Source organism: Pyrus communis, chromosome 8, assembly GCF_041283825.1.
Source record: "Pyrus communis isolate YQ-2024b chromosome 8, ASM4128382v1, whole genome shotgun sequence".
Classification (NCBI taxonomy): Eukaryota; Viridiplantae; Streptophyta; class Magnoliopsida; order Rosales; family Rosaceae; genus Pyrus; species Pyrus communis.
The window spans coordinates 21,968,610-21,995,207 of record NC_142572.1 but is presented as its reverse complement, the minus strand read 5'-3'; the positions used below and the strand labels follow the sequence as shown (position 1 = coordinate 21,995,207).

The 26,598-nt window shown below is 36.2% G+C and overlaps 5 protein-coding genes and 1 long non-coding RNA gene across 7 annotated transcripts; 2 read left to right on the top strand and 4 right to left on the bottom strand.

Moving 5' to 3' along the window:
* Nucleotides 1-958: 958 nt before the first annotated feature.
* LOC137717559 (gamma carbonic anhydrase 1) lies at nt 959-4,505 on the bottom strand. The gene is made up of 5 exons (XM_068456959.2): nt 4,244-4,505; nt 3,342-3,485; nt 2,600-2,725; nt 2,346-2,497; nt 959-1,486 (listed from the first exon to the last, which is right to left on the bottom strand). The coding sequence occupies exons 1-5, from the start codon at nt 4,356-4,358 to the stop codon at nt 1,205-1,207; spliced, it is 819 nt and encodes a 272-aa protein (XP_068313060.1). The 5' UTR covers nt 4,359-4,505; the 3' UTR covers nt 959-1,204.
* Nucleotides 4,506-5,353: 848 nt separating this feature from the next.
* Nucleotides 5,354-7,298, top strand: LOC137718058 (protein RER1B-like). The gene is made up of 4 exons (XM_088698224.1): nt 5,354-5,477; nt 5,745-6,119; nt 6,731-6,911; nt 7,036-7,298. The coding sequence occupies exons 2-4, from the start codon at nt 5,767-5,769 to the stop codon at nt 7,075-7,077; spliced, it is 576 nt and encodes a 191-aa protein (XP_088554350.1). The 5' UTR covers nt 5,354-5,477; nt 5,745-5,766; the 3' UTR covers nt 7,078-7,298.
* A 3,175-nt stretch (nt 7,299-10,473) lies between these two features.
* Nucleotides 10,474-12,543, top strand: LOC148695357 (uncharacterized). Of its 2 annotated transcripts, none has more exons than XR_015965788.1 (3): nt 10,474-10,709; nt 10,908-11,059; nt 12,413-12,543. It is a non-coding gene; the product is annotated as an uncharacterized LOC148695357 (long non-coding RNA). The 2 variants fall into 2 exon arrangements; XR_015965789.1 differs by lacking the exon at nt 12,413-12,543 and adding an exon at nt 11,675-11,869 and having other exon boundaries at nt 10,474-10,731.
* Nucleotides 12,544-12,866: 323 nt separating this feature from the next.
* Nucleotides 12,867-14,881, bottom strand: LOC137718583 (phenylcoumaran benzylic ether reductase Betv6-like). Its single transcript, XM_088699307.1, has 5 exons — nt 14,579-14,881; nt 14,369-14,503; nt 13,852-14,089; nt 13,383-13,586; nt 12,867-13,214 (listed from the first exon to the last, which is right to left on the bottom strand). Exons 1-5 carry the CDS (start codon nt 14,822-14,824, stop codon nt 13,048-13,050), a joined length of 990 nt encoding a protein of 329 aa, XP_088555433.1. The 5' UTR covers nt 14,825-14,881; the 3' UTR covers nt 12,867-13,047.
* Nucleotides 14,882-16,986: 2,105 nt separating this feature from the next.
* Nucleotides 16,987-19,012, bottom strand: LOC137718348 (eugenol synthase 2). Its single transcript, XM_068457877.2, has 5 exons — nt 18,704-19,012; nt 18,461-18,595; nt 17,998-18,235; nt 17,516-17,719; nt 16,987-17,304 (listed from the first exon to the last, which is right to left on the bottom strand). The coding sequence occupies exons 1-5, from the start codon at nt 18,884-18,886 to the stop codon at nt 17,138-17,140; spliced, it is 927 nt and encodes a 308-aa protein (XP_068313978.1). The 5' UTR covers nt 18,887-19,012; the 3' UTR covers nt 16,987-17,137.
* Nucleotides 19,013-23,641: 4,629 nt separating this feature from the next.
* LOC137718551 (eugenol synthase 2-like) lies at nt 23,642-25,869 on the bottom strand. Its single transcript, XM_068458104.2, has 5 exons — nt 25,610-25,869; nt 25,366-25,500; nt 24,847-25,084; nt 24,363-24,566; nt 23,642-24,166 (listed from the first exon to the last, which is right to left on the bottom strand). The coding sequence occupies exons 1-5, from the start codon at nt 25,790-25,792 to the stop codon at nt 24,000-24,002; spliced, it is 927 nt and encodes a 308-aa protein (XP_068314205.2). The 5' UTR covers nt 25,793-25,869; the 3' UTR covers nt 23,642-23,999.
* Between the last annotated feature and the right edge of the window lie 729 nt (nt 25,870-26,598).

The following is a 26,598-nucleotide window of genomic DNA, read 5'->3' as shown; positions in this document are numbered from 1 at the left end:
ATTAAGCTTTACTTCAGGGACGAAAAATAATTAAGTCCATGTATCCTAGTGCGATTTTTTATTTTTTATTTTTTAAACAAACTATATCATTTACATTAAGGGATGAAGGAGTTTGATGAGAATCAAACTTAAACCTCACGACTAGCAATAATGTATCCCGATACGAATTTAATCTCTACATATACTCAAAAGGGGGAAAATTAAGAGGAATAATTGGAGGAAAATTTATAGTAGGGCATGTAGAGGAGAGATTTATCGCGTAGGGTTTGATTCATTTGAATTATTGGTGGGAATCCAAATCATCTTCCATCATCTTCTGCTGATTCATTCGAATGATTGTTGGGAATGCCAATCATCTTCCATCATATTCTACTGAAATCACGGAGATTTTAGCTTTCCAAGATTCCCATTAGCCAATTATTCTTTTCGAAAATGTTCTATCATCATAAACATTTACAACGTTAGGGTGGCAACTTTCCAAGATTCCCCATTAGCCAACTATTTTCCAGTAGTCATCTTGTTGCCAAACTTTATGCAAAAGCAATGGCTCAAATCTTTGCCTGTGCCCCATTCCTGCAAAAAAGATTTCATGTATTTTGTGGCCAAGCTTTGTTTTATTTCCTAATTTTAATATATGCATGCTTTAATTCAAGGGAGGGAGAGCCTTGGCGCAACATTTCGAAACGTTGCTCCTTGTGACCCCAATTTCCGACAGCCGGACTGTAGAATTTTTCCCGGCATGGTTCATGCTTGACAATGACGATTACTTCAGCAAAACATCGACCATCCCCATCCCCATCGACCACAAACTGTGATGCAAACAATGTTTCCAGTCTTCTATTTGAATGCAATGTGAGAGAGCAGAAAATACGGGAAATACATTACGACGACAACAATGTACTTTCAAATGTTTGATCGAGAGGAAGAAGAGATGAGTATAAAAATTAACTAGAAGTCATCAAGAAATTAGGTACCTTGGATACAAAAGAACATCATCAACATACAAACCGCCGGAGCAGAAAATATAGTTTCTGTAGATCCGTTGGCTAGAAAGATTCATAGTTCTGCCCTAAAACCGGCTATTATTGGGAAAGGAAATGATACCCTTCCATGTATTTGTGCTTAACAACAAATATTTCTTGGTGCCCCAAATCTCTCAAGATTCGAGTTAAAAAGGAGGAGAAAACTAAAACAACTTACAAAATTATTTTAGGTCCTTTGCTGCTTTATCTGGTAATACATTATCGGGAAGAATAAGTTCTGGGGGAATCTCACGAACAACACCCAGCATTGAGTCGTACTCCTCATCCTTATGTGCATACTTCTTGCGGAGGGCCTTCTCAAACTCAATCTCATCAAACGACTTCACATTCTCAGCTGCATGGACTTGTGCAAGGTTAGTGTAATTGGTGGCTGACTGGGAGATGAAGGCTTTTTCTTCATCTGTGAGCTTCCTCAGGAATTTTGCTGGGTTTCCTGCCCATACCTGTAATACAAATGCATTTTACTGCTTACTCTAAATTCATGTGAAACAAAATTATCAATAACAGTTGACGGTCTTGGACCGCATAAATAAAAGCTTAACTTAGCCTGCCTGGATAAAGCTGAGTCCGGAATCGTAGCATACAATTCCAAGCTGATAATACCATTAATAAGGGTTTTCTCTTTGTTTGCATTGCAGTACCTACGTTTTTATAGTAAGAGGATGCTTGACACCAGTCCTATCAAAATAGTTTATGTCCCTACACATTTATTTCTAAAAGGGAAATCAAACAACAGACGTTTACTGCTCGAATAACTCAACTTCTTTAAACAGAGGGCGGAAAATTTGAAACTCCACCAATGCCACCACACACACACACACATAAAAAGTAAAGAAAAATAAAATAAAAGAAATAACAAGCACTCTGCTCCAGCCATTCCCGTGTCACTTTATATCGATCTACTTGAACTAGGTATTATTGGTAAACTTTGTTGTGTATTTTTTAAATAACTCTTATCTAGATGTTAGAATATTAGAAAGGCTTTTTTGATAACTCTGCTTTTAGTCTATCTCGGCACAATCATAATTCAAAGAATTTCAGATTAATACAATCTTCTCTGACTGCCAGAACGAGCACGAACAGAAGAAATATAATAAAATTTTAGATAACTGATTTTTTATTTATTTTGTTGGATCCAAAGTAAGAACATGTTTTAGGATCAGCAATTTGGAATCTGGCTGGATAGTGGTAACAACAACAGATTCAAATTCTAAGCTATTTTTTATACGTGTGTTAAGACTCCCAATATCCTTTGCGTATAAATGGATAAAGAGGGTCAGCAGGTAGGGTTTTTACACATACCTCTCCACTAGGGATCCTTGTATTCTGTCTCACCAGGGATCCAGCAGCTACCATGGCATGTTTCTCAACAACGACACCATCAAGAAGAGTGGCTCCCATACCAACAAAGGCCTCATCCTCAACAGTACAGCCATGTATAACGGCACTGTGACCTGCTCAATGTAAATTTTTGTTACACAAATTATAAAAATTTATTCAGAACTACCATCAGGCAAATTCGAATCAAACATATCTTTGACAGCATAATTACTCACCTACAGTAACATTGTCTCCAATAATAGTTGGTAACACCTTCCCACTTAAATTAGACTTCGCCACATGAACAAGGGAGTTGTCCTGTATGTTGGTTCCAGATCCAACAACGATGTTGTTCACATCACCTATGCAAAAATACATTATTATTTTTTTACAAATTATTACCAAAATCCACTATAAAATAGCCCTAAAAAACAATTACATCTCATATCCAGCTAAATTGACAACAAACCAGAATTCCCCACAGATAACTAATCAACTGTTAGTACCCAGTACTACTCTTACCATTGCTAACCTCCGTATACAATGAGAAACGGGACACAACTGTATAAAGTTTAAACTATGAAAAAGACAAATCAGAACAGCAACAGTGCATATTCTCCCAATAAAATGTACATATAATCTGAATATTACTCCTAGTTTCAACTCTAAACTTGACTGTACATGCACAGATGTTTAGGTGTAACAAATCCACGATTTCTGCAAAGTGCATCAGTAACATATATGCACAGATGTTATGAGAAATATATGTACTTGAAATCTAACACAGAATAAAGGTTAAAGAGGTTCTAGATATGGATAACATCAAGCACAAATCGTCAGCTCATGGACCAACAAAAAGGAAAAAAACAGCTTAAAAAGAGTGGTCTTTCTTCCAAAATTCCCATGCTACTTAGAACTCATGTATACGTCGTATTAAATGAAATTTGTATATGACTGTGTCTGAAAAGAAGTTCTTACCTCTCAAAACACATCCATACCAAATGGAAGACCCTCTTCCCACTTGAACATCGCCAATGACAGAGGCACTTGGCGCCACAAACACATCTTTGTCAACCACAGGAGCTTTATCGAATACGTTCATCAGAGTTCTATGTCGAGACACTACAGAAAAGAACATAATCACAACCCGAAAACCCTGAATCACCCATGTAAACAAACTAAGAATGCACTATGCTGGCAATGTATTAGCTTTTCAAAAATAGGTGAACCAAACTACAATGCTGGTTATAAAAAAAATTTCCATTTTCGTTTTCTTCATTTCCTCCCCTCCTCGACCATGAAACTTTGAGCTTTACGGTTTGACTGGCTACACACACGCAGAAAGGCCACCACTTTACCACCGGAACGACAGGCCCAATCGTTTCCATTACTCAAAACTACTCCACAAAATTTCATTTCATATAAATGATAAAATATTTAGGGACCCCTTTTTACTTCTCACACACACTTTGTTAAAATTTCTGTTCTTTGATATTCTTCAATTCATCCTATCTGACAGCCAAAAAATGGAAGGGTGTGAGAAGTGAAAAGGGGTGTGGATATCACACCCCAATATTTAACGATTCCAAGAACCCCCATTTAACAAAATTTTCAAATTAATGTTGGGTTGATAATAATCTGCTAGTGAGAACAAACACATTCCTTCATACATGACTATCTAATTCTGCAATTGCCTATCAAATGAAAAGCAAAGCCCTAAACTTTATGCTAATTCTACAGCTTCGATGTCGAAATCAATACGAAATGCGAACCAAACATCCCGTAAATTACCAAAATCATAAAAAATAAATGAAATCCGAAATTAAGAGATTGAGCTAAAAGATGGGATCTAGGGTTCGAGAGAAAGGGCTTAGGCTTACGCTGCTCTTTGAAGTAGTAGCTGCCCTGGAGGCTGCTGCCGAGGCGATCAATGGCCTGGCCCGTCTCCCGAATCCAGAATCCGACGGTGTATATTGCTCGTCCTAAAGTCCCCATCTTCTTCTCACTTGCTCCGCCAGCTACCACCAGCTCCTCCGCTCACTGCCACTCTCTCTGACTCTCTGTTGTGTGATTTGAAGCAGGCCGGAGAAACGAAGGTATTGGCCCAAATTGGAAGGGTTAGGGTAGAATATCCCAAAGCCTAGGGAGGGTATTAAAGGGATTTTAACCTTCTTTTGTTAAATTACCAAAGCATCCCCGGTTTCAATTTAATTAGAGCCAAAGTATGGTTTTCGTCCTTCATCTTGGTTAGTGTAGTTTAATCATTTTGGTTTTTGTAGTTTAAATTATAGTGATTTTTCAACTGAGTTCAACCTAATATCTATAGCTACCATCACGAGGTGATTCAGTAGTTAGGAATGAATTTCAAGTCCGTACTTCACATGGCATATCCTGAGTTCGATTCTTTACGCTGGTAATTCACGATGGTGGCTACAGTGAGTCTTCCTAACCCCCCAAAAAATAAATTGTTGTGATAATGCCCAAATGACCATTGTGTGGATGAATAGCATCAATTAGGGTTAGTTTTGAAGTGCTGTTAAAATGATTGAAAGCGTGCTTGGTAAAAATGTTTTTGAAAATAATGCACTTGAAAAAGAGTTTTCAGTCTTTTTATTTTTTGAACAAACAATATTATTTACACTAAATAAGAGGGGGTGGACTTAGCCTCACTATGGACTATCAATAATGTGGTTCAAACTCACATTTGGCGAGAATCAAATCTAAGATCTCTCACTTACAAATGAAAAGAAATACCACTAAACAGTAGTACTAAATAACTTTTAGTCATTTTAAATGTACGGTTCAAACTAGCCTTCAAATATATCTTTAGAGAAAAGGAGATCTTCTCCCAAAAAATTGAGCAAGGGCCTTTAATTAACCGCCAAGCCCAACGGCCATTTAAAGGACGCGGTTAATTTGTCAAACACGAAGCTGTGCGTTTCGATGCCTTTAACCGCGCGCATGCAATTGAGGGCTAGCGTGTTATGTTATGTTCTTCACCCTTTTGATTTTCACCGACCTCAAGTAGTGAATAAGCTTACAAAATTCATCTGCTTAGAAATTTGGATTTAACAATTTGATTCTCTCATCTGATCCAAACACACACTTTGAAAGGTAAAGACTTTTTCCTATCTCTCTATTTTTCTTGAACTAAATTATTGGTTTTTATGGAGAATTTTCAAAATTTTCCATTTTTAATCTCGTTTTTCCTTTGAAAAATGTTTGATTCCGATTTGGGTTTGAGAGATTATTGGGGTTTTGATGAACCCATGAAATGTGAATTGATAAATCCGAATTGGTGACGCTCTAGAGATGATTTATTTTCTCGGGAACCAAACAGAATCTAATATTTTGAGTTGGGTCATTGCTTTTGATGCTCAGGAAAATCGGAGGCTAATTTTTCATGGAAGGAGTTGGAGGCGGCGATGCTGGCTCGGCGGTGGCGCCGTTGGCGAAGTGGAGAGACGAATTTTCAAGGACATTTCAGTACTACTTGGACCGGTCGACCCCGAATCCGGTTCACAGGTGGCTGGGGACTCTTGCCGTGGTGGCGGTTTATGTGCTCCGAGTTTACTATGTTCAAGGGTTCTACATTGTGTCATACGGCCTGGGAATTTATATCTTGAATCTTTTGATTGGTTTTCTGTCACCAAAGGTTGATCCGGAGCTCGAAGCGTTGGACGGGGCTTCGCTGCCAACCCGAGGTTCGGATGAGTTTAAGCCGTTCATTCGCCGCCTTCCCGAGTTCAAGTTCTGGTAATGAGGAACTTCCTTGTTGAAATTGTGAGAGATAGTTGCATTGTATATGTATTTTCTATGGGGTTTTGGGTGTGATCTAAAGTATGTGGCTAGTTTAAAATGTTTGAGTAGCACTTATATGAATGCTACTTTCAATCACACCAAAAAAAATCCGCCTTTCTGATCCCGGGTTTTTTTGGTGTGATTGAAAGTAGGTGTTGTGGCTAATTTAAAATGTCTTGGCTACTTTTATGTATGCTTTTAAAATGTGTGCACTTGTATGGATGGTAGAAGTGTGAACTTAATATGAAGCTTGATAAGTCAACAGGATCTTTTAGCATCAACATGGTTCCGCTGATGGCACCTCATCGAGAACAGAGTGTAAAAGAGATGGAGGATAACGGGGTCCTTCATGAAGCAGCTCACGATAATGCTGAATGGAAGTTGGGATTGGGTGAATGACTTCAGCAGTCGAGATTGTTCTTTCTCGATTTGAAAATAGTCATTGCACAAACGCATTGTTTACTGTAACATATACGTTATTGCAATTAATGTGTGCTTGTATGTGTTCAGTTTTATGACTGCTAACTGAGACTCAGTAATTTATTCTCTTGCTTATGTGGTTTCAGGTATTCCATTACAAAGGCTTTCTGTGTCGCTTTTCTGATGACCTTCTTCTCCCTGTTTGATGTCCCCGTTTTCTGGCCCATTCTCCTCTTTTATTGGGTCGTTCTTTTTACTCTTACAATGAAGCGCCAGATAATGCACATGATTAAGTACAAATATGTACCGTTCAGCATCGGAAAGCAGGTGAGAGCGCTACAATGTTGTTCAGCCACCATTTACCTTTTTTTACCCTAAAGCAGGATCAATTGTATTTGTTGAGAGTTTCCTTAAGTTCAACATTTTTACTCGTTCCCTTTGATTATTACAGAGGTATACAGGGAAGAGATCTGATGCAGCGAACTCAGACTGAAGCTTTGGTCGAATCAGCGTTTAGGAAAAGTGAACGAAAGAAGTGCAGTGTTTGAATGTTTTTATTTTTTCTGAAAACTTTACTTGTTAATACTCGCAAAATTCATAGATATGTTTGAATTTTTCTCACTATTAGGATAATTTGCTTACTATTAGGACTTAATGAGGAGTGAAAACTTGCATAAATTGATAATTCTCACTTGTCATTAACCTGTTTGATATTTACCTGTACTTTCGTTCTTCTTCCGCTTTACTTGCTGCTGAATTACTGAATGCCATGTTTTGAGTATATTATTGTTGTGCATTAATTAAATCGTGGTGTTAAGCAAGCGGGGCTGCGGGGTTATGATTACCAGGTGGACTTGGGGAGAGTCTTAGGGTTTGTGAGATGCCAGATAGATGTCCAAATCATGCACCTAATATGCATAACAACCCTCCACCAACTGAACAACGAAATCACACACTGCAGTTTTTATTTTATTGCTTGACTTTTGTCTTATCAAAACCCATAAGCAAACAATTCTTGTAAATTAAGCTTAGTGTTTTATTTTAATCACATAATTAATTAGGCAATGGCCAGCTAATAGTGTTCGTGGTCTCCTCTACTCTATCCTCTCTCTTCTTTCTTCTTTCTCTTTCTGCATTCCATTCCTTCTCTTAAACCCCTCGAATTGAAACATAATATTCTGTCTCTCCAATTAAACCGGGTTTTCTCTCTGCTCCACCCCCGACGGGCAACAAATGAGTGGGAGAACCTATGTTGTGATATTCTTCTTCTGGGCTGCTCTTACTGTCATCACCCCCACACTCGTTTTTCTTTCAGAGACTTCCAAACCGTACTTGGATTCAAATGGTAAGAAGACTGAGTTATGAACATTTTATTGTACCCTTGGATCTCTCGTACTTTGAAATTGTTGTAATCTATTTTGCTTTGTGTTTGGCAGGTGAGGAAATTGAAGGAACCAAGGGTAGAAGACTGATTGGAATCGTAGGATATGAATCACAACGTCGACCACGAGTTCTGCCAACTACGGAAGCCCCTACAGCATCACCATCACTGGCGCAAGCTCCAGTTTCGGAACTAAAACCAGGTTTGAAGCACAGAGAAACCAGTCTTGTAAAGGTCTTTATAGAGTCATTGAGATTTGTGATCAACAATACTAAGTTCAAGTTAAATTAAGGCGGAGTCGGAGTCCGATTCTTATAGGATCTTAGGTTAGATTGTTCTTCGTGCATAAAAGCTACTTCAGAGACAAAGCTCGCACTTTTCGGTATGAGCCTCTCTGATCATCTTCGGAAGAAAAATGTAAGTGTGACATGTCAATACAAGGAAGAGAACTGCACTGGTTTTCCTATAAAATGTATGTTTGTTTTGTTTTCTAAACGTCGAGGGGGAATGAAACGCTATATTAAGGGCTAGTTAGTCGTTTTTCCTGATGTTAGTTGTACCGAAAGGTAAGGAAAAGCATAAGCTGAGGGAACATCATATGTGAGCGAAGACGTTGAATGATGGATGTTTTCTTGTCATTATATAAAGTTATATAAAGTTAAAAGAGACATTGTGGTACGGGTTGTCTCCTAAGCAAGCAAGACAAAGTTCAACTCATAATTTGCTGAGGACCAAATTTAAACTGGCTTGTAATGTAAGGATCGATAGTGTAATAATATAAATGCGACCACAACTGACTTTTGTTCAATTTTAAAATTGGTAACAGGTGTCATTTAGTATTACGAGTTAGTGATTTTCATTTCCACTTGTAAATGAGAGATATTGGGTTCGATTTTCGTCAATGACGAATTTGAACCACATTAATATGGTTATCCGAGTGTGAGACTTAGATTCAGATCAAAGAAAAATGCAAAGGCTAAGCTGTTCTCTAGCCGATTTAGAGTCACAACTAATTCCTATTTTTTAAATAAAATGGTACCCCTTCCCTTAGAGAGAGAGAGATATATATATATATATATATATACATACACACACACACATATATATATATATATATCCTCTTAACCGTTAGATTTGACTTTAATGAAATCATGTGGTTGAGATTCTGTGACCTGTAATTTAATCTCATCCACATAATTTCATTAAAATTAAATCTAATGGTTAAGAGGAAATTCCCATTTTTTTTGAAAAATGGAAATCCCTTTCCTTAAAGGCGTGTGTGTATAAACCTAAGTAGTCCCACATTGAATGCACATGTTCAAAGTCAATAGGACAGGAATAAAAGGATGATATGATGACTTGTATGAGCTGAAAGCACTGTCACGTAACAGTTTAAAGGATAATGCTAAGAAAATTAAATTTGTAAATTAAATTTTGTAAATTAAATAATGTGATTGTTGATGATTGAATTATTACTTAAACATTGATTAACATGTTTATTTCATATTGATGATACATTATTTGATTTGTAAATTTAGTTTAAAAATTTGATCTCTCTAGCATTATCTCAATTTAAATGTGCAAGTGCCCATACTTGACCATGCAAACAACACTAGTCAAGAACAGTTTAGATCAAGAAAAGCCAAACCTAAAACTATATCCTAGGCTTAACCAAATTAACATCCATTACTATTTAAACTCAAGGTCTTAATTTAACCACAGCTAACTTTGTTCGTGTGACATGGGGGTCCAATGTACAAGTGCTTGCTTTCGCGTGTCAATATGCCACCGAGGTCGTTTCCATAATTATTACAAGGAAAAATGAGAGGGGAGAAAAGACTAAGACATTTTTCACATTGACTGAGACCAGTGTGATGTCGTGTGGAAAAACATACAAAGGATTTCATGTTTTTATGAGATCATGTAACTTAGTGTTTGTGCGTTTGGCCACGAAGCATCATTTTGGTAATGATTATAAAAGAAAAGAGATACCTAGTATAAGGTTGCCAAATACATATAATCTCATATTTTTGTAAGAAATGTTTTATGTTAAATACTCAAAAGATTTTGTAACTTATGAGTTCATGCTGGTTTGCCTAGTGAGAGATTTTGGATGCAGCCGAGGATATTATGGAGGTAGATTGTTTGCTTTGCTGTTTGGGTGCCTTTCTCATCCCTTCTTATTTTGTGCGATCATGGTTAAGCCACGTCAACATTTTATATTAATTTTTTTTTATAAAGATAATAAGACAAAAAATAATAAAAATATAAAATATTGATGTGATTTAAACGTGACCGCACAAATATAATGAAATAAGAAAGACACCTAAACAGGAGGGCTGACGATATTATACATATAATCGAACCCAACACAAAAAACACTGTTCATTAACAGTGTTCTTCCTTTTTTGCCCTTGCTTGGTTCTTTTATTTCATTTCTGCCTGATTTGCACGTGTCATTCATCGCTTTTAGGAAGGAAACTGAAAAGGTCGGGTCTTTCCATTTTCTTCTGGTACGTTCTTCTTCCTCCTCTCTTCGCTTTCTCTCTGCAACCTTAAAACTCTCAAACCACAAGCCAACCATAACCAAACCCTCCTCGACTCTTCTTTCTCCCTTCTCTCTCTTTCCTGTCACTTTTATCTCCGTGACACACTTAATAGAAAGTGTCGTACGCCGACGATTTTGACGATTCCGGCAATGGTCAGCCTCGACGATGGTCTCAAACGGTTGCTCTTCACATCAGGTAGCTTCTAGACCTATTGCAGGTAAACATCTGCTTCAAATTTCTAGGTTTTTAGTAATTTTTCATGCTTTTGTAATAAAATTCGTTTAAATTTTTGGGTTTTGGAAATATGTGATTTTTGTACTTTTAATGGATTTTGTTGTGTTTTTTTGGAGTGTCTAAGGAATTGGGTTTGGGGTTTTTGTTGGTGATTTGTAGGTTTACGGAAGTGAATCCAGAGGGGAAGGTGCATGTGGACCTGCGGTGAAGTTTGATGACAAATGGGTGGCGGATTCTGATGTCATTGTTGGGATCATTGAGGAAAAGTACCCTGAGCCTTCTCTCAAAACTCCTCCTGAATTTGCTTCTGTGTATGATCTCTCTCTCTCTCTCTCTCTCTCTCTCTCATATTGTTGTTTGGAGCCCGTTTGGAAAATTGTTTCTCTAGGAAACACTTTTGCAAGAAGTGCTTTTATTATGAACAAGTTTATATTTTTATTAACAACAACATGAGAAACACTTGGAAGTGTTTCCCGAAGTTCTCCATAACCCAAAAGCACGCTCAGGTTAAAAAATTTCGATTTTTTCATTTGAGCCTTTTCTGTAAGACTTTTTTTTAATACTGTGAAAATTGTGTTTTCTATAGTGTGAAAGTTGAATATGTGGGAATTTTTTGAATAAAAAAAATTATGGTGTCTTGGTTGTGCTGGGTGACGAAATTTGTAAAATAGTTGTAGTTTTCTAAGAAGGTTGCGATTTTTAATAATATTTTCTCAATTGAAAGACTGGAAAATGATTGAAATAATGTTCTCTCTTTTTATTTTTTTATTTTTTTTTTCAAACTTCTCTCAAGTTTTTTTTTTCTTGGATTTAAAAGTACCGGATTGGTTAGAATGGTTATTCATCTCTCCAATTGGTTCTTTTTTTATTCTCACCAACTTTTTTGTCTAATATTATTTTTTTCTTTTTTTTTGTGACTTTTGTAGAAGGGACCTTCGCCAAGGTGAAGTATCTAAACATGAATCGCAACAGTTAGCTTTGATTCATGTTCTACATTTTTTTTTGTTTTTGTGTCTAATATTATAAAAAGATGATTCAGCATCAGTTTATATAAAGATGAGATACAGATGAACTCATTGCCTGTCTACCCCTACATATATTTATATATATATATATATTTTTTATTTGGTCGTTCAACCTGGTCTTTTAAATCCTCCAACTACATGAAAGACAGATTTATATATATATATATATATATATATATATATATATATTTCTTTATTTATTTATTTATTTTTATTTGGTCGTTCAACCTGGTCTTTTAAATCCTCCAACTACATTAAAGATAGAAATCTGTCATTGTTTCACAAACCAATTTACGTAACAGATTTTTTTTTTTTTTTTCCTTCTTTTTCATCTTCCTCAATAAGTATTGTTTAATAATACTAAAATCTTTTGGTTGTAACAACCAACGAAGCCAGTTAGATTTTCCTTCATTTTGAAACATAGGAATTCAAACCTTTTTCAGTTTTTAGTATCTTCACATATTTCAGTTTTTTTAGTTTCTGTGTATATATACTCTGTTTTGCATTCTTTTATTGGTTTTGAAACTACAAGTGAATATATCAGAAGACTACCTTCTATAAAATAGTTCCTATAATATAATTTTGTATATAATACTCTTACCCTATCTTTTACCAACTTTTCTTACACAATCGCTCCAGGTCATGCTATTCAGAAAGTGGTTTGCAGAGTTCCAAGAGCTTGATTCACCCAATTTTTCGTTTTCATGTAAAAATTCTTTTAAAAGGCTTGAACATCCTTCGATCCAAATAACATTAACTTTCTCTAACAATCTTTTATCCCTTTGAATCATAATTTTTCATACAGTTTCTAATCTCGCAGCAACGCACGGGTACTATTTCTAGTATATTCCTATATCTCAAAATATCATCCGGTTGTATGGTAGAATCTCCCAGTCCACCCCAAAAATCTCACTATTTTTAGTTATAAATCTACATACTAGGAAATCTCAAAGTGTTTGACATCTATGAAAATCATAATAAACCACAAATGTGCAGGAAAACAGAGAAATTACATTAAAAAAAATTATTATTATTAACGGCACGTGAAAGAGTTCGAAACTATTATAATAATATAGGGAAGGGGAGTCTCAAATCCAGACACGTGTAGAAACCTAACACTCCATCGACTAGGATATAGAAATTGCGTTAAAACCATGTAAATTTTGTTCCCATCACAAACACTCTTCAGCTCAAACAACATTAACAACATTTAAATTATTTTTTCTGAGTTGTTATGCAAATATCTTAGCTGAAGCCCTGTGATCTTAATTTCTTCAAACAAATTGATCGAGGTACTCGTCCACAGTTGTGTACTTCACATCAGGGTAGAGCTCATAAGCTTCGACTCCAAACGACGGCTCGATTTCGAAGTTGGTCTGATCTCCCTTCACAAACACTGAGTGGTTGATTGCTAATATCACATTGATTGGAGTTGGGGCCTCTGCAAAATTAAACAACAAATGTTAATTAACCAGATCATGATTAATTACTGCAGGAATCTTATAGCACAGCTGATTAAGAGCGTTCGCTCATGCACTCCAGATCCCAAGTTTGAATTCCTTCCCTTCCACTATTGTTTGTATTGAAAAATGCATGGTTACTTACTGACCTTCAATATCCTTGAGAAGTTTGTCCTCTGGGACATAGACTTTTTCAAGGACTTTGCCAATCTTCTTCTCCCACAGGGCAACAAGCCCATTGAATGAGTAGATGTTCTGGGGAGGTTTCACGTAGAGGATCTTGTTCAATGTTCTTGGATCATCAACGGCCCTGATTGTATAGGTTGCAATGTCATCTTCCTTGTTAAAGACAGCTGCAACATTAACAAAAGATACAGAGCACGTTTGAGACTGCTTCTGAAATAATTGAAGCGGTTGCAGACAACTAAAAGCGTTTCTGGCACTATTTAATATAAAACACTTAAAAATTCTTATGGATCATAAAACCTTATAAAAAGGTACCAAACAAGTACTTTCTTCATAAAGAACTCCCATGTGCCTTTTCAAAAACAACTTAATTAATTACTAATCTCGCTTATGAACAGAAGCACTTTCTACTGGAATTAACGCGAGTGGTACCTTTTGGATTTCCATCCCCTAAGATGGTGACTTTGTCTCTGGGTGGAGATGTGGAACCTGGCTGTGCCAATGAGGACAGGAAGTAGCCAGCATAGAAGTTGTTGTTGACATAAGTGTAGGGAATGCCCTCAGCCTCAACAGCACGCCGGATTTGGACCTTGACGTCAAACGTAGACTTGGCTGGCTCAACCGCATGCACTCGATCCACATCGTTTCCAAACTCCGACGGGAAAAATCTCTGCATAAGATATAGGCTGTTACTATTAATCCCCATAGTTGAACAAATCTTTACTTTAAAAACCCTAAATTAGAAGGAAAAAGGAAAATTGAGTCTGTGACCTGTCTAATAATTCCAAGTCTTCTGTTTATCTTCATGTAAATTTTCATCTAAATATTGATAGTATTAATCAAGACAGGATATGTAGATGGTAGGTAACATGTCAATATTAGATAGTCAAACATGTCACGTGATCAGACAGCCTAACTAAAGTTTGCCCGGTTACTTGAAGACACTAACCTTGACATTGCCAGCTTCTTTGATGGCTGCAATGATCTTGGTTTGGTCTGCAAATTGCTTGAAACCCACCGTTGATATCACAACGTCCACCTGTTTGATCGCCTTCACCAAACTCTCATGGTCATAAAGATCTCCCTACATAGTAATCACCGTATTTAACTACGTACATAATTAATTAAATTAAACACAAATAGAGATTAATATGCGTACGTAGAGCAAAGTGACACCCAAATTCTTAAACTTCTCAATGAGGTTAGCCTTAGAAGGATCGTTGACCGTGCTTCTAAGCAGAGCAAAGGTTGGATGGCCGGCCTTCGTCACCTTACCAGGGTCGTTGCCCGTGGTCTCTCTAATCAAAGCGAAGGTCGGATGGCCGGCCTTTGCGCTCGCTTGAACGATAAACTTTCCGATGTAACCAGTACCTCCGATGATCAAAACCTTGCTCTTCTTAGCCATTGAAATTTTAAAGAAATTATCAAATTCTTCTTCTTCTTCCTAGTTTTTTCTTTTGTGTGAATATTTTTGAATTGTGAAGTGAATAGAAGTAGTATGAGCACATTTTATGGACGAATTATATAATATAATAGTATATCATGCTTCTAGGTGGGAAAGAATATGGTGACAAATTTAAAATGTGGGATTGACTGTTCATTTTTTTTTATTATCTTTATTATTGGACTTCATGTGAAGTGTAATGATAGGGTTAGATCTCACAACAAATGTGAATCTTATTTTTATTAAAAAGGTGGTTAAATAAAGTATAAAAAATGCAGCAAGAGTAATATTTTTGTTATGAAAATATTCTTTATCTTCTTACCTACCATAGGATAGGAACAGGTACAAAGGTATTGGTTCAAGATTCCATTTTAATTTTTCTTATATTAATACTAGTGGGATTAATGGTACCTTTAGTAATAAGGTAACCGGAAGATAGTTCACGTGGTGAAGTTTGTTAAAATTTAAGCTCAAAATTAAAATTTTCATCAACTCTCCATTAACTTATTCAGCCTTCTTGATCAAAAGAGATGTGGCTGCTATTTGGCAGGGGATGTTTGCCTAGTTTGACACTTTGAAGCAGATAACGAGTTCAATAATGGAACCTAAACCCATGAAGCCTAGACTCTATTTAAAAGGAAAAGACTTGGCTGCTGAAGAATTCAGCAGCAGGTCTACTTACATCTAATTTCAGCTGGACACGTGTTCAAGTTTTGATTTTTTTAATCAAACTTGGACATATGTCCAACCGGGATTGGATGTAAGTAGGACCTGCTGCTGAATTTACTGCAGCCAAATCTAGTTCAATTTAAAATAGGAAATATTATTGGAATTCCAAAAATCTTATTTTACACTTCTCATAAGTGTATTTTTCTTTCTTAATATAGAAAGTTTGGAGTGTAGAATAAGATTTTTGAAATCCTAATAACAATTCCTTTTAAAATTTCCAAAGATGTTTTGAACATTGAATGTCCAACGTTCGCATCTTTCTCTTGACGATTATCCACGGCGGTTTTCTTCCCGGAAAACTGCTCCACTCCTGCGAATTTCTTTCATGAAAAAACCATAGAGGGGTTGGAAATTTCTCGACTTTTCCTTCCGTTTCCACTTTTCTATCACAAATCTCTGCTTCAATTGGCTTGCAAATTTCTGCCAATGGTGGTTTTTCTTGCCTGAGAAACCCTGAAGGTTTATTTTTGATTCAGCTTAAATTTAACTTTTCTTAAACCCGTTGGATTCGGCTTAAATTTAATAAGGACGGGTCACAGTAGATCAGCTCAACCGAGCCTGGGTGAAATTGAGTGATAAATGACTCGTCATTAATGTCTCTTTCTCTCTCTTTGTTCCCCTTCCTCTTTCTCTCTCATCTCTCTGCTTCTCTCGATCACTCTCTTGCAAATAGATCACAAACCACCACCAACCCTGCTCCATCTTTGTTGTCACGTCACAGACCATCACCACAATCCGACTACCACTGATAGCCCAGCCAACTTCCTCTCCATCTCCTCTAAACTGTGTATTTTTGACACTCAATAAGTTTTTGGTCTTTTGAGTACTCATTGTTATAGTCCTAGTAACGCATTATATGTGTTTATTTACTTAAGTTTCACAGAATGTCAAGCTCATGCTCGTTTGATCCCATAAATGCTAAAAACAGTCATCTTCCATGTCCCATCTACCTCTTCCAAAACCCAAAAAACTCAACAAAATCAAATCCCTAGACCAACAAAAGCAAAACACACCCCAAAAAATTGGATAAAGACTCTGCAATTACAATCGTTGCCCTAACTGCAATAATCTCTTTATCTTTAAAGTCATCCCCCAATTGCAACACTCGACTATGACTTCCACCTCCACCGGCGGCGACTGCGGCAAGCTAAATTCCGACTATGAATAAAGAACAAGAGGAGAAAAACATATGAAGAGATACTCCGTATAAGAAGTTTGATTATAATAGTTCTCACACTAAGTACGATTAGTGTAGGATCGGATGAGACCAAAATATAAATGATCTCATAAAAGGGTAATTCGCGGATTATATGCTTAGAAGATTTAGCAAGTCATGAGTTCATGATGGTTGTACGGTAGAATCTCCCAGTGTAAATCATAACCAGCCACAAATGTGCAGGAAAAACATAGAAATTACATTAAGACTCTGAATTTTGTTCTCATCACAAACACTTATTCGCTCAAACAACATTAACAGCATTTAAACTTATTTTTTCCGAGATATTTAGCAAACATCTTAGCGAAAGTCCTGTGATCTTAATTTCTTCAAACAAATTGATCGAGGTACTCGTCCACAGTTGTGTACTTCACGTCAGGGTAGAGCTCATAAGCCTCGACTCCAAATGACGGCTCGATTTCGAACTTGGTCTGATCTCCGTTCACAAACACTGAGTGGTTGATTGCTAATATCACATTGATTGGAATTGGGGCCGCTGCAAAATTAAACAACATACGTTAATTAACCAAATCTTGATTAAAGTTAAGTTAAACGCAGTTAAGTTGAACCAATGCATGATTAATTACTGCATGAGAGGCTTATAGCACGGTTGATTAAGAGCATTCGCTCATGCACTTGAGATCCCGAGTTTGAACTCCTTCCTGTTCTCTATCGTTTGTATAAAAAATGCATGATTAATTACTGACCTTCAATATCCTTGAGAAGTTTGTCCTCTGGGACATAGACTTTTTCAAGGACTTTGCCAATCTTCTTCTCCCACAGAGCAACAAGCTCATTGAATGAGTAGATGTTCTGGGGAGGCTTCAGGAAGAGGACCTTGTTCAATGTTCTTGGATCATCAACGGCCCTGATTGTATAGGTTCCTATGTCATCTTCCTTGTTAAAGACAGCTGCAAGATTAACAAGAGATACATAGCATGTTTGAGACTGCTTCTAAAATGGCTCAAAACGGTTGTAGACAACTAAAAGCATTTGTAGCACTATTTAATATAAAACACTTAAAAAGCTTATGGATCGTAAAACCTTTTTTTACTATTGCATAGAGAGGCACCTAACAGGGACTTTTTCAAGAAGAACTTTCAGGTGCCTTTTCTGAAACAACTTGGTTAATTACTAATATCGTTTATGAACATAAGTGTATTTTTTCTGAAATTAACGTGAGAGGTACCTTTTGGATTTCCATCCCCTAAGATGGTGACTTTGTCTCTGGGTGGAGAAGTGGCACCTGGCTGTGCCAATGACGGCAGAAAGTAGCCATCAAAGCAGTTGCTGGAGACATAAGTGTGGGGGATGCCCTCAGCCTCAATAACACGCCGGATTTGGACCTTGGCGTCAAACGAAGACTTGGCTGGCTCAACTGCTTTCACTCGGTCCACATCGTTTCCAAACTCCGACGGGAAAAATCTCTGCATAAAATATAGGCTAAGTTACTATTAATCCCTATAATTGAGCAAAACTTGTGTCGGGCTGTCTGATAATTCTAAAGTCTTAAATTAATTTTCATGTAATTTTCACTAACAAGCTTATTGACACCATGTCAATATCTAAGAGCATCTCCCTTGGAGATGTCAAACATGTCTCATGATCAGACAACCTAATCGAAGATTTCTTGGTTAATTAGAGACACTAACCTTGATATTGCCAGCTTCTTTGATGGCTGCAATGATCTTGGTTTGGTCTGCAGTTTGCAGGAAACCCACCGTCGATATCACAACGTCCACCTGTTTGATCGCCTTCACCAAACTCTCATGGTTATAAAGATCTCCCTGCATATTAATCACCGTAATTAACCAAGTAACATAACATAATTAATTTAATTAAACACAAAGAGAGAGTAATATGCAATTAAACACTAAGAGAGATTAAATGCTTACATAGAGCAAAGTGACACCCAAGTTCTTGAACTTCTCAATGAGATTAGCCTTAGCAGGGTCGTTGACTGTGGTCTCTCTAACCAGAGCAAAGGTCGGATGCCCGAGCTTCGCGCTCGCTTCAACGACAAACTTTCCGATGTAGCCTGTGCTTCCGATTATCAAAATCTTGCTCTTCTCAGCCATTGAAATTTCTAAGAATTATCAAATTCTTCTTTTTTTCCCTAGTTTTTTCTTTTGTGTGTATTTTCACAGTTGTGAAGTTAAGTAGCTGGAGCGCATTTTATGAACGAAATTATAAGGTGACAAATTGAAATAGTGGAATTGATTGTTCACCTGTTTTTAAAATTTTTAATCATCATTTATTTGACTTTCTGTGAATATTTTATTGATCTTACGTATATACTACGTGAAAAGTTAGTATTACCCTTGTCAAGCTGTTCAAAAAAGGGGTTAGAGAATGGCAGTGCCGGAATTTTACACTTTTGTTGTTCCAGAATCAAAGACCCTTGAAGTGATCCATACGTCATTGTCGTTCTAGAACCCAAATGAACATCGTCGGGATCACCGTAATGTTCATAATTTTAAAAAAATCAAAGACCTCGTATGATAGTATTTTATTTTTGTTTTTTTATTTTGTGCATTTTTTGTTTATATATTTGTTCTCTATCTCTCGTCATTGTTTTTACCGTCTTTTGTGTTTTCTCATTTATCTCCTTTACTGCTATTTTATTGACAAATGATATAATTTATACTAACGCCTTTCATAGTGGAATAGTAATAATGTGGTTCAAGTGAACTAGTCTGACAGTGGACTAACAATAATGTGGTTTAAGTTCACTTTTGTTGAAAATCGACCTAAGTTTTCTCACTTACAAGTAAAAAGAAACACTACTAGACCGTACTACCAAACGACCCTTTATTGTCTTTTTAAAATTTTCAAGCAAAAGTGAAAAAGAAAAAGGAAATAGGCTTGTGATCTAGTTTCATTTTAGGAAAGCTATTTTAATATTTGAAGATGGTAAGTTATGGAACAAATAAATCACACCAATTTAGAAAAGGCACAAGAGAAATGTTAAGGAAACTCTAAAAAATATGGCTTTTTATGAACTTTTTACCGCATCATATTCATCATAATCTCTATTAATTAATAAAACACTCATGGTCAACCAAAATTTTATGAAATTACTAATTTAACCTTCTAATTAAAACAGAACATGAATAAGAAATATGGGGCATAAATGTAATTTCACACAAGTAAATTTTGTTCTTTTTTTCAAAGCCTTACCTACATGTAATCCTAACATATCTCTAATTTAAAATTTAAAAAAAAAAAAAAAATCCCACTCCCACATTCTCAATCACTCTCTTCCTCTCTCCTTCTATTTCAAAAACAAAAAAAAAAGAAAAAATTCACACACTTTGTATGTACCCATATGCTAGTATTTTATAATATTAACACAGAATTTGACGTTAAATGGTAAATTGAGAGTCCCTTTTAACCTTCTCAAGACACAATGATCTTAGAGTGAAGGCTAAGAAAGTGTGATCAAGCCATGTTTGTCTGTATCCATTTGATGGAACAAATAAATCACATCAATTTAGAAAAGGCACAAGAGAAATGTTAAGGGAACTCTAAAACTATGGCTTTTTATGAACCTTTTACCGCATCATATTCAGCATAATCTCTACTAATTAATAAAACACTTATGGTCAACCGAAATTTTATGAAATTACTAATTTAACCTTCTAATTAAAACAGAACATGAATAAGAAATATGGGGCACAAATGTAATTTCACACAACCAAATTTTGTTCTTTTTTTTTTCAAAGTCTTACCTATATGTAATCCTAACATATCTCTAATTTAAAAAAAAAAAAAAAAGAAAAAAAAAAACCCCACTCCCACAATCTCAATCACTCTCTTCCTCTCTCCTTTTATTTCAAAAACAAAAATAAAAAAAAAATTTACACACTTTGTATGTACCCATATGCTCGTATTTTATAATATTAACACAGAATTTGACATTAAACGGTAAATTGAGAGTTCCTTTTAACCTTCTCAAGACACAATGATCTTAGAGTGAAGGCTAAGAAAGTGTGATCAAGCCATGTTTGTCTGTATTTAACCACTTACAAAGGAATCATTTCATGGGAAAAAAGACAAACTATCCCAACCCGTCCTCAAGTTCAGCGAGTCATCTAAAATATAAGAATAATGTGTTCATTTCTCTATCTTTTGGTATTTTCTTTAGGCTTTCATTTGAAGTCTCTAGTGGAATGAACATTTGTAGGGCTCAATGACTGTGGAAGAGTATCTTTAAGTTCTACCAAATTCTCTCAATTAATCAATCCGGGTTCTTAAAATTTGATCAACGATTACAAACAGAAAACATATTTAAAAGTTATAATAATTTTAACCGTTTGATCAAATTTTAAATTTTCAAATTGAGATAATTTGATGAAAGAAATTCGGAAAGGATCCCTTTCTTATCTTAAAAAGGTGGAATGTTTAAAAGTGGATAGTGGACGAGATTGTTATCACTACATCTACAATTAAGTTTTTTTTTTTTTTTTTTTTTTTTTCAGTGTTAAGTGAAACATCATATGTTTAATTTTTATATTTTCATGTATTTAATAAATTCTTCTTTCGCTACTTAGTACTACGATATAGTGATATTTCGCTTTATTTGTAAGTGAGAAGTCTTAAGTTCAATTCTCGCGAAAATCAAATTTAAACCACATTATTGCTAACCCAATATAAGATTACGCGTGCTCCTTCCCCTTTAGTGCCTAAGTTCTTCAAACTCTCGAGTCTAACCCTGATAATATTGAATGTATTAACTAAACATTATTAAATCGTTAGCAGACCAAATTATGCAACTACTCAAAAGCGCTAGAAAGAACATGAAACTTCCCATAAATAAGTATACGTACACATTTTGCACATCAAGAAACGCAATTATGACTACCAAAAAAACTCGATCTCATAAATCAGAAGATCCTCGCAATTTAAACATTAAAAAAAAGAAAAGAAAAAAGGCGACGGATCAAACTAGTTGCATAAATAGAAGCCCATGACTGACGGATCAAGCATATGGACCCAGTATTATGGGCCAGATTATTGGGCCTCAATGACAAATCAGGTACTAATTTGATCATGGCCGTTTGATTTTGGGGCCCAGCTGTTGGCTACATGAAACTGTGATGCGTAAGTAGTGTTGGAATCGCCTCCTAATAATATTGGAGGTTCATTCAGAAATGCCCGATTGCTCGCTGTCCACCTGCATATATGTATCCAATGGTAATTATTTATTTGTTTATTTTTATTTTTATGTTCTGCAAATAAAAGACGTGAAGTACTTTAAGTTAACGAAAGATTTGATGCAAAATCTAAGTTCAATGATGTTTTAAGATTCATAGAGCGGTTCCCACTTAGTAGAACAAGACATTGTTGTTATTGTTTTATATAAATAAAAAATTAGAAGATAATTATGAAGATAATTAAACATGTTAATTACCAGCCATTGCTTTTCAAGATTTTTTGAGTCCTAGGGCTTGTTTCAGTATATGTACTGCCGATCTTTGTTGTGGTCACAGGAAACGAGCTGGATTTTTGGATTTTTCTTCCTGGTTCATCAGCCGCGCTAATTTCTTGCCATGTGTACAATATTGTCAATCTCGATATGAGTTGTGTTAGAGACAGTCGCTCACACGCACAATGATAATATCAGAAAAAGAGTTTAATATAACATAATACATGGTTGATGCTATTTGATTTCTTGTGTGCTTTCCAATAAGCTTCAATCTCCTCCTTGACACTGCTGAGTGCAATGATTTGAGTGATCTTAGTAAACTCTTCTGTTGCTGGCAAATTCGGAATGATATAAATAATAAAGTGTTTAGAAGGATGAACCCTAGTCTGGCTAGGAGTATCTCCATTGCTACAAGTGTAGGATTACCCTAATTTAAGGTTAATTATAAGAAGACCTCTAGGGGTGATCATAGCCGCTAACACCTCATTTGATGGCGTCCTCCTCATGGCTATGTGAAATTAAACTTTGATGGGTCAGCTAGTTTGGAGAGGGTTGCAGCTGCTTTTGTTCTTAGAAATGAGGAGGGGTAACTGGTTGGTGCTGGTGCATTGAACATTGATAGTGCCACGATTTCGGTTATGGAGACCGTTGCTTTAAATGAAGGGCTTTTGTCTAGGCACAGAGGCGTGAAGAAATTGTTGGTGAAAAGGGTTCTAAGTTGGTCATGTGCATGGTGTTTGGATGCCCCCTTGGCATCTTAGACCTATCATCGAAGATATCAAATGGTTGGCTTCTAAATTTCAGCATATAAGTTGGAAACATATCTTTATTGAGGCAAATTTCGTGGTTGACACGTTAGCTCGTGTGACTCTCACTGTTTCTAACCCTCATTTCTGGGATTATTGTCTTTCGGTATCGGCCATGGATGCCTTTAATTTTGATTGTATGGAAAACCGTTGTATTAGAGGTTTTAAGCTTTACTAAAAAATTTCTTCATCTAAAAAAATTCCATTTTAATTTTTCTTAAACTCGTTGGATTCGGCTTAAATTTAATAAGGACGGCTCACAACAAATCAACTCAACCAAGCTTAGGTGAAATCGAGTGACAAATAACTCGTCATTAATATCCCTTTCTCTCTCTCTGTTCCCCTCCCTCTTTCTCTGCTTCTCTCGATCACTCTCTTGCAGACATATCACAAACCACCACCAGCCCTACTCCATCCTTTTTGTCACATCACAGACCATCACCACAATCCGACTACCACCGATAGCCCAGCCCAACTTCCTCTCCATCTCCTCTAAACTGTGTACTTTTGACACTCAATAAGCTTTTGGTCTTTTGAGTACTTATTGTTATGATCCTAGTAACGCATTATATGTGTTTATTTGCTTAAGTTTTACAGAGTGTCAAGCTCATACTTGTTTGATCTCATAAATGTTGAAAACAGTCATCTTCCATGTCCCATCTACCTCTTCCAAAACCCAAAAAACTCAACAAAATCAAATCCCTAGACCAACAAAAGCAAAACACACCCCCAAAATTGGAAAAAGATTGTGCAATTACAATTTATGCCCCAACTGCAATAATCTCTTTATCTGAAAACTCATCCCCCAATTGCAATAGTCGACTATGGCCTCCACCTCCGCCGGCGGCGACTGCGGTAAAGCTAAATTCCGACTATGAATAAAAAACAAGAAGAGAAAAACATATGAAGATATACTCCGTATAAGGATGTTTGATAAGTCCTGTCATCTTAATTTCTTCAAACAAATTGATCGAGGTACTCGTCCACGGTTGTGTACTTCACATCAGGGTAGAGCTCATGAGCCTCGACTCCAAACCACGGCTCGATTTCGAACTTGGTCAGATCTCCGTTCACAAACACTGAGTGGTTGATTGCTAATATCACATTGATTGGAATTGGGGCCGCTGCAAAATTTAACAACATATGTTAATTAACCAAATCTTGATTAAAGTTAAGTCGAACCAATGCATGATTAATTACTGCATGAGAGGCTTATAGCACGGTCGATTAAGAGCATTCGCTCATGCACTCGAGATCCCGAGTTTGAACTCCTTCCTGTTCTCTATCGTTTGTATAAAAAATGCATGATTAATTACTGACCTTCAATATCCTTGAGAAGTTTGTCCTCTGGGACATAGACTTTTTCAAGGACTTTGCCAATCTTCTTCTCCCACAGAGCAACAAGCTCATTGAATGAGTAGATGTTCTGGGGAGGCTTCAGGAAGAGGATCTTGTTCAATGTTCTTGGATCATCAACGGCCCTGATTGTATAGGTTCCTATGTCCTCTTCCTTGTTAAAGACAGCTGCAAGATTAACAAGAGATACATAGCATGTTTGAGACTGCTTGTGAAATGGCTCAGAACGGTTGTAGACAACTAAAAGCATTTGTAGCACTATTTAATGTAAAACACTTTAAAAGCTTATGGATCGTAAAACCATTTTTAGTATTGCGTAAAGAGGCACCTAACAGGTACTTCTTCAAGAAGAACTTTCAGATGCCTTTTCAGAAACAATTTGGTTAATTACTAATATCGTTTATGAATATAAGTGTTTTTTTTCTTCTGAAATTAACGTGAGCGGTACCTTTTGGATTTCCATCCCCTAAGATGGTGACTTTGTCTCTGGGCGGAGAAGTGGCACCTGGCTGTGCCAATGACGGCAGAAAGTAGCCAGCAAAGCAGTTGCTGGAGACATAAGTGTGGGGGATGCCCTCAACCTCAATAGCACGCCGGATTTGGACCTTGGCGTCAAACGAAGACTTGGCTGGCTCAACTGCATTCACTCGGTCCACATCGTTTCCAAACTCCGACGGGAAAAATCTCTGCATAAAATATAGGCTAGGTTACTATTAATCCTCATAATTGAGCAAAACTTGTGTTGGACTGTCTAATAATTCTAAAGTCTTAAATTAATTTTCATGTAATTTTCACTAACAAGCTTATTGACACTACGGCAATATCCAAGGGACCTAAATGTTGACATTATCAAATAATAAAGACGAAATATGTGGATGGTAGGTAAAATGTCGATATTAGATAGTCAAACATGTCCCGTGATCAGACAACCTAATCGAAGATTTCTTGGTTAATTAGAGACACTAACCTTGATATTGCCAGCTTCTTTGATGGCTGCAATGATCTTGGTTTGGTCTGCAGTTTGCAGGCGACCCACCGTCGATATCACAACGTCCACCTGTTTGATCGCCTTCACCAAACTCTCATGGTTATAAAGATCTCCCTGCATATTAATCATCGTAATTAACCAAGTAACATAACATAATTAATTAAATTAAACACAAAAGGAGATTAATATGCAATTAAACACTAAGAGAGATTAATATGCTTACATAGAGCAAGGTGACACCCAAGTTCTTGAACTTCTCAATGAGATTAGCCTTAGCAGGTTCGTTGACCGTGGTCTCTCTAACCAGAGCAAAGGTTGGATGCCCGGCCTTCGCGCTCGCTTCAACGACAAACTTTCCAATAGAACCAGTGCTTCCGATTATCAAAATTTTGCTCTTCTCAGCCATTGAAATTTCGAAGAAATTGTCAAATTCTTCTTTTTTTTCCTGGTTTTTTCTTTTGTGTGTATTTTCGAAGTTGTGAAGTGAAGTAGCTTGAGCGCATTTTATGGACGAAATTATATGGTGACAATTTGAAATAGTGGAATTGCTTGTTCACCTGTTTTTAAATTTTTTAATCGTCATTTATTTGACTTTATGTGAATATTTTATTGATTTTACATATATACTACTTGAAAAGTTAGTATTACCCTCGTCAAGCTTCTCAAAAAAAGGGTTGGTGAAGGGCAGTGCCGGAATTTTACACTTCTGTTGTTCCAGAATCAAAGACCCTGAAGTGATCCATACATCATTGTCGTTCGATGACCCAAATGAACATCGTCGGGATCACGTTAATGTTCATAATTTTAAAATAATCAACGACCTCGTATGATAGTATTTTGTTTTTGTTTTTTATTTTGTGCGTTTTTTGTTTATATATTTGTTCTCTATCTCTTGTCATTGTTTTTACCGTCTTTTATGTTTTCTCATTTATCTATTTTACTGCTATTTTGTTGACAAACGATATCATTTATACTAATATTTTTCATGATGGGATAGTAATATGTAGTTCAAGTGAACTAGCCTGACAATGGACAAACAATAATATGGTTCAAGTTTGCATTTGGTGAAAATCGACCTCAGTCTTCTTACTTACAAGTAAAAGAAACACTACTAGACTGTAATATTAAACGACCATTTATTGTCTTTTTAAAATTTTCAAGCAAAAGTGAAAAAGAAAAAAGAAATATGCTTGTGATCTAGTTTCATTTGAG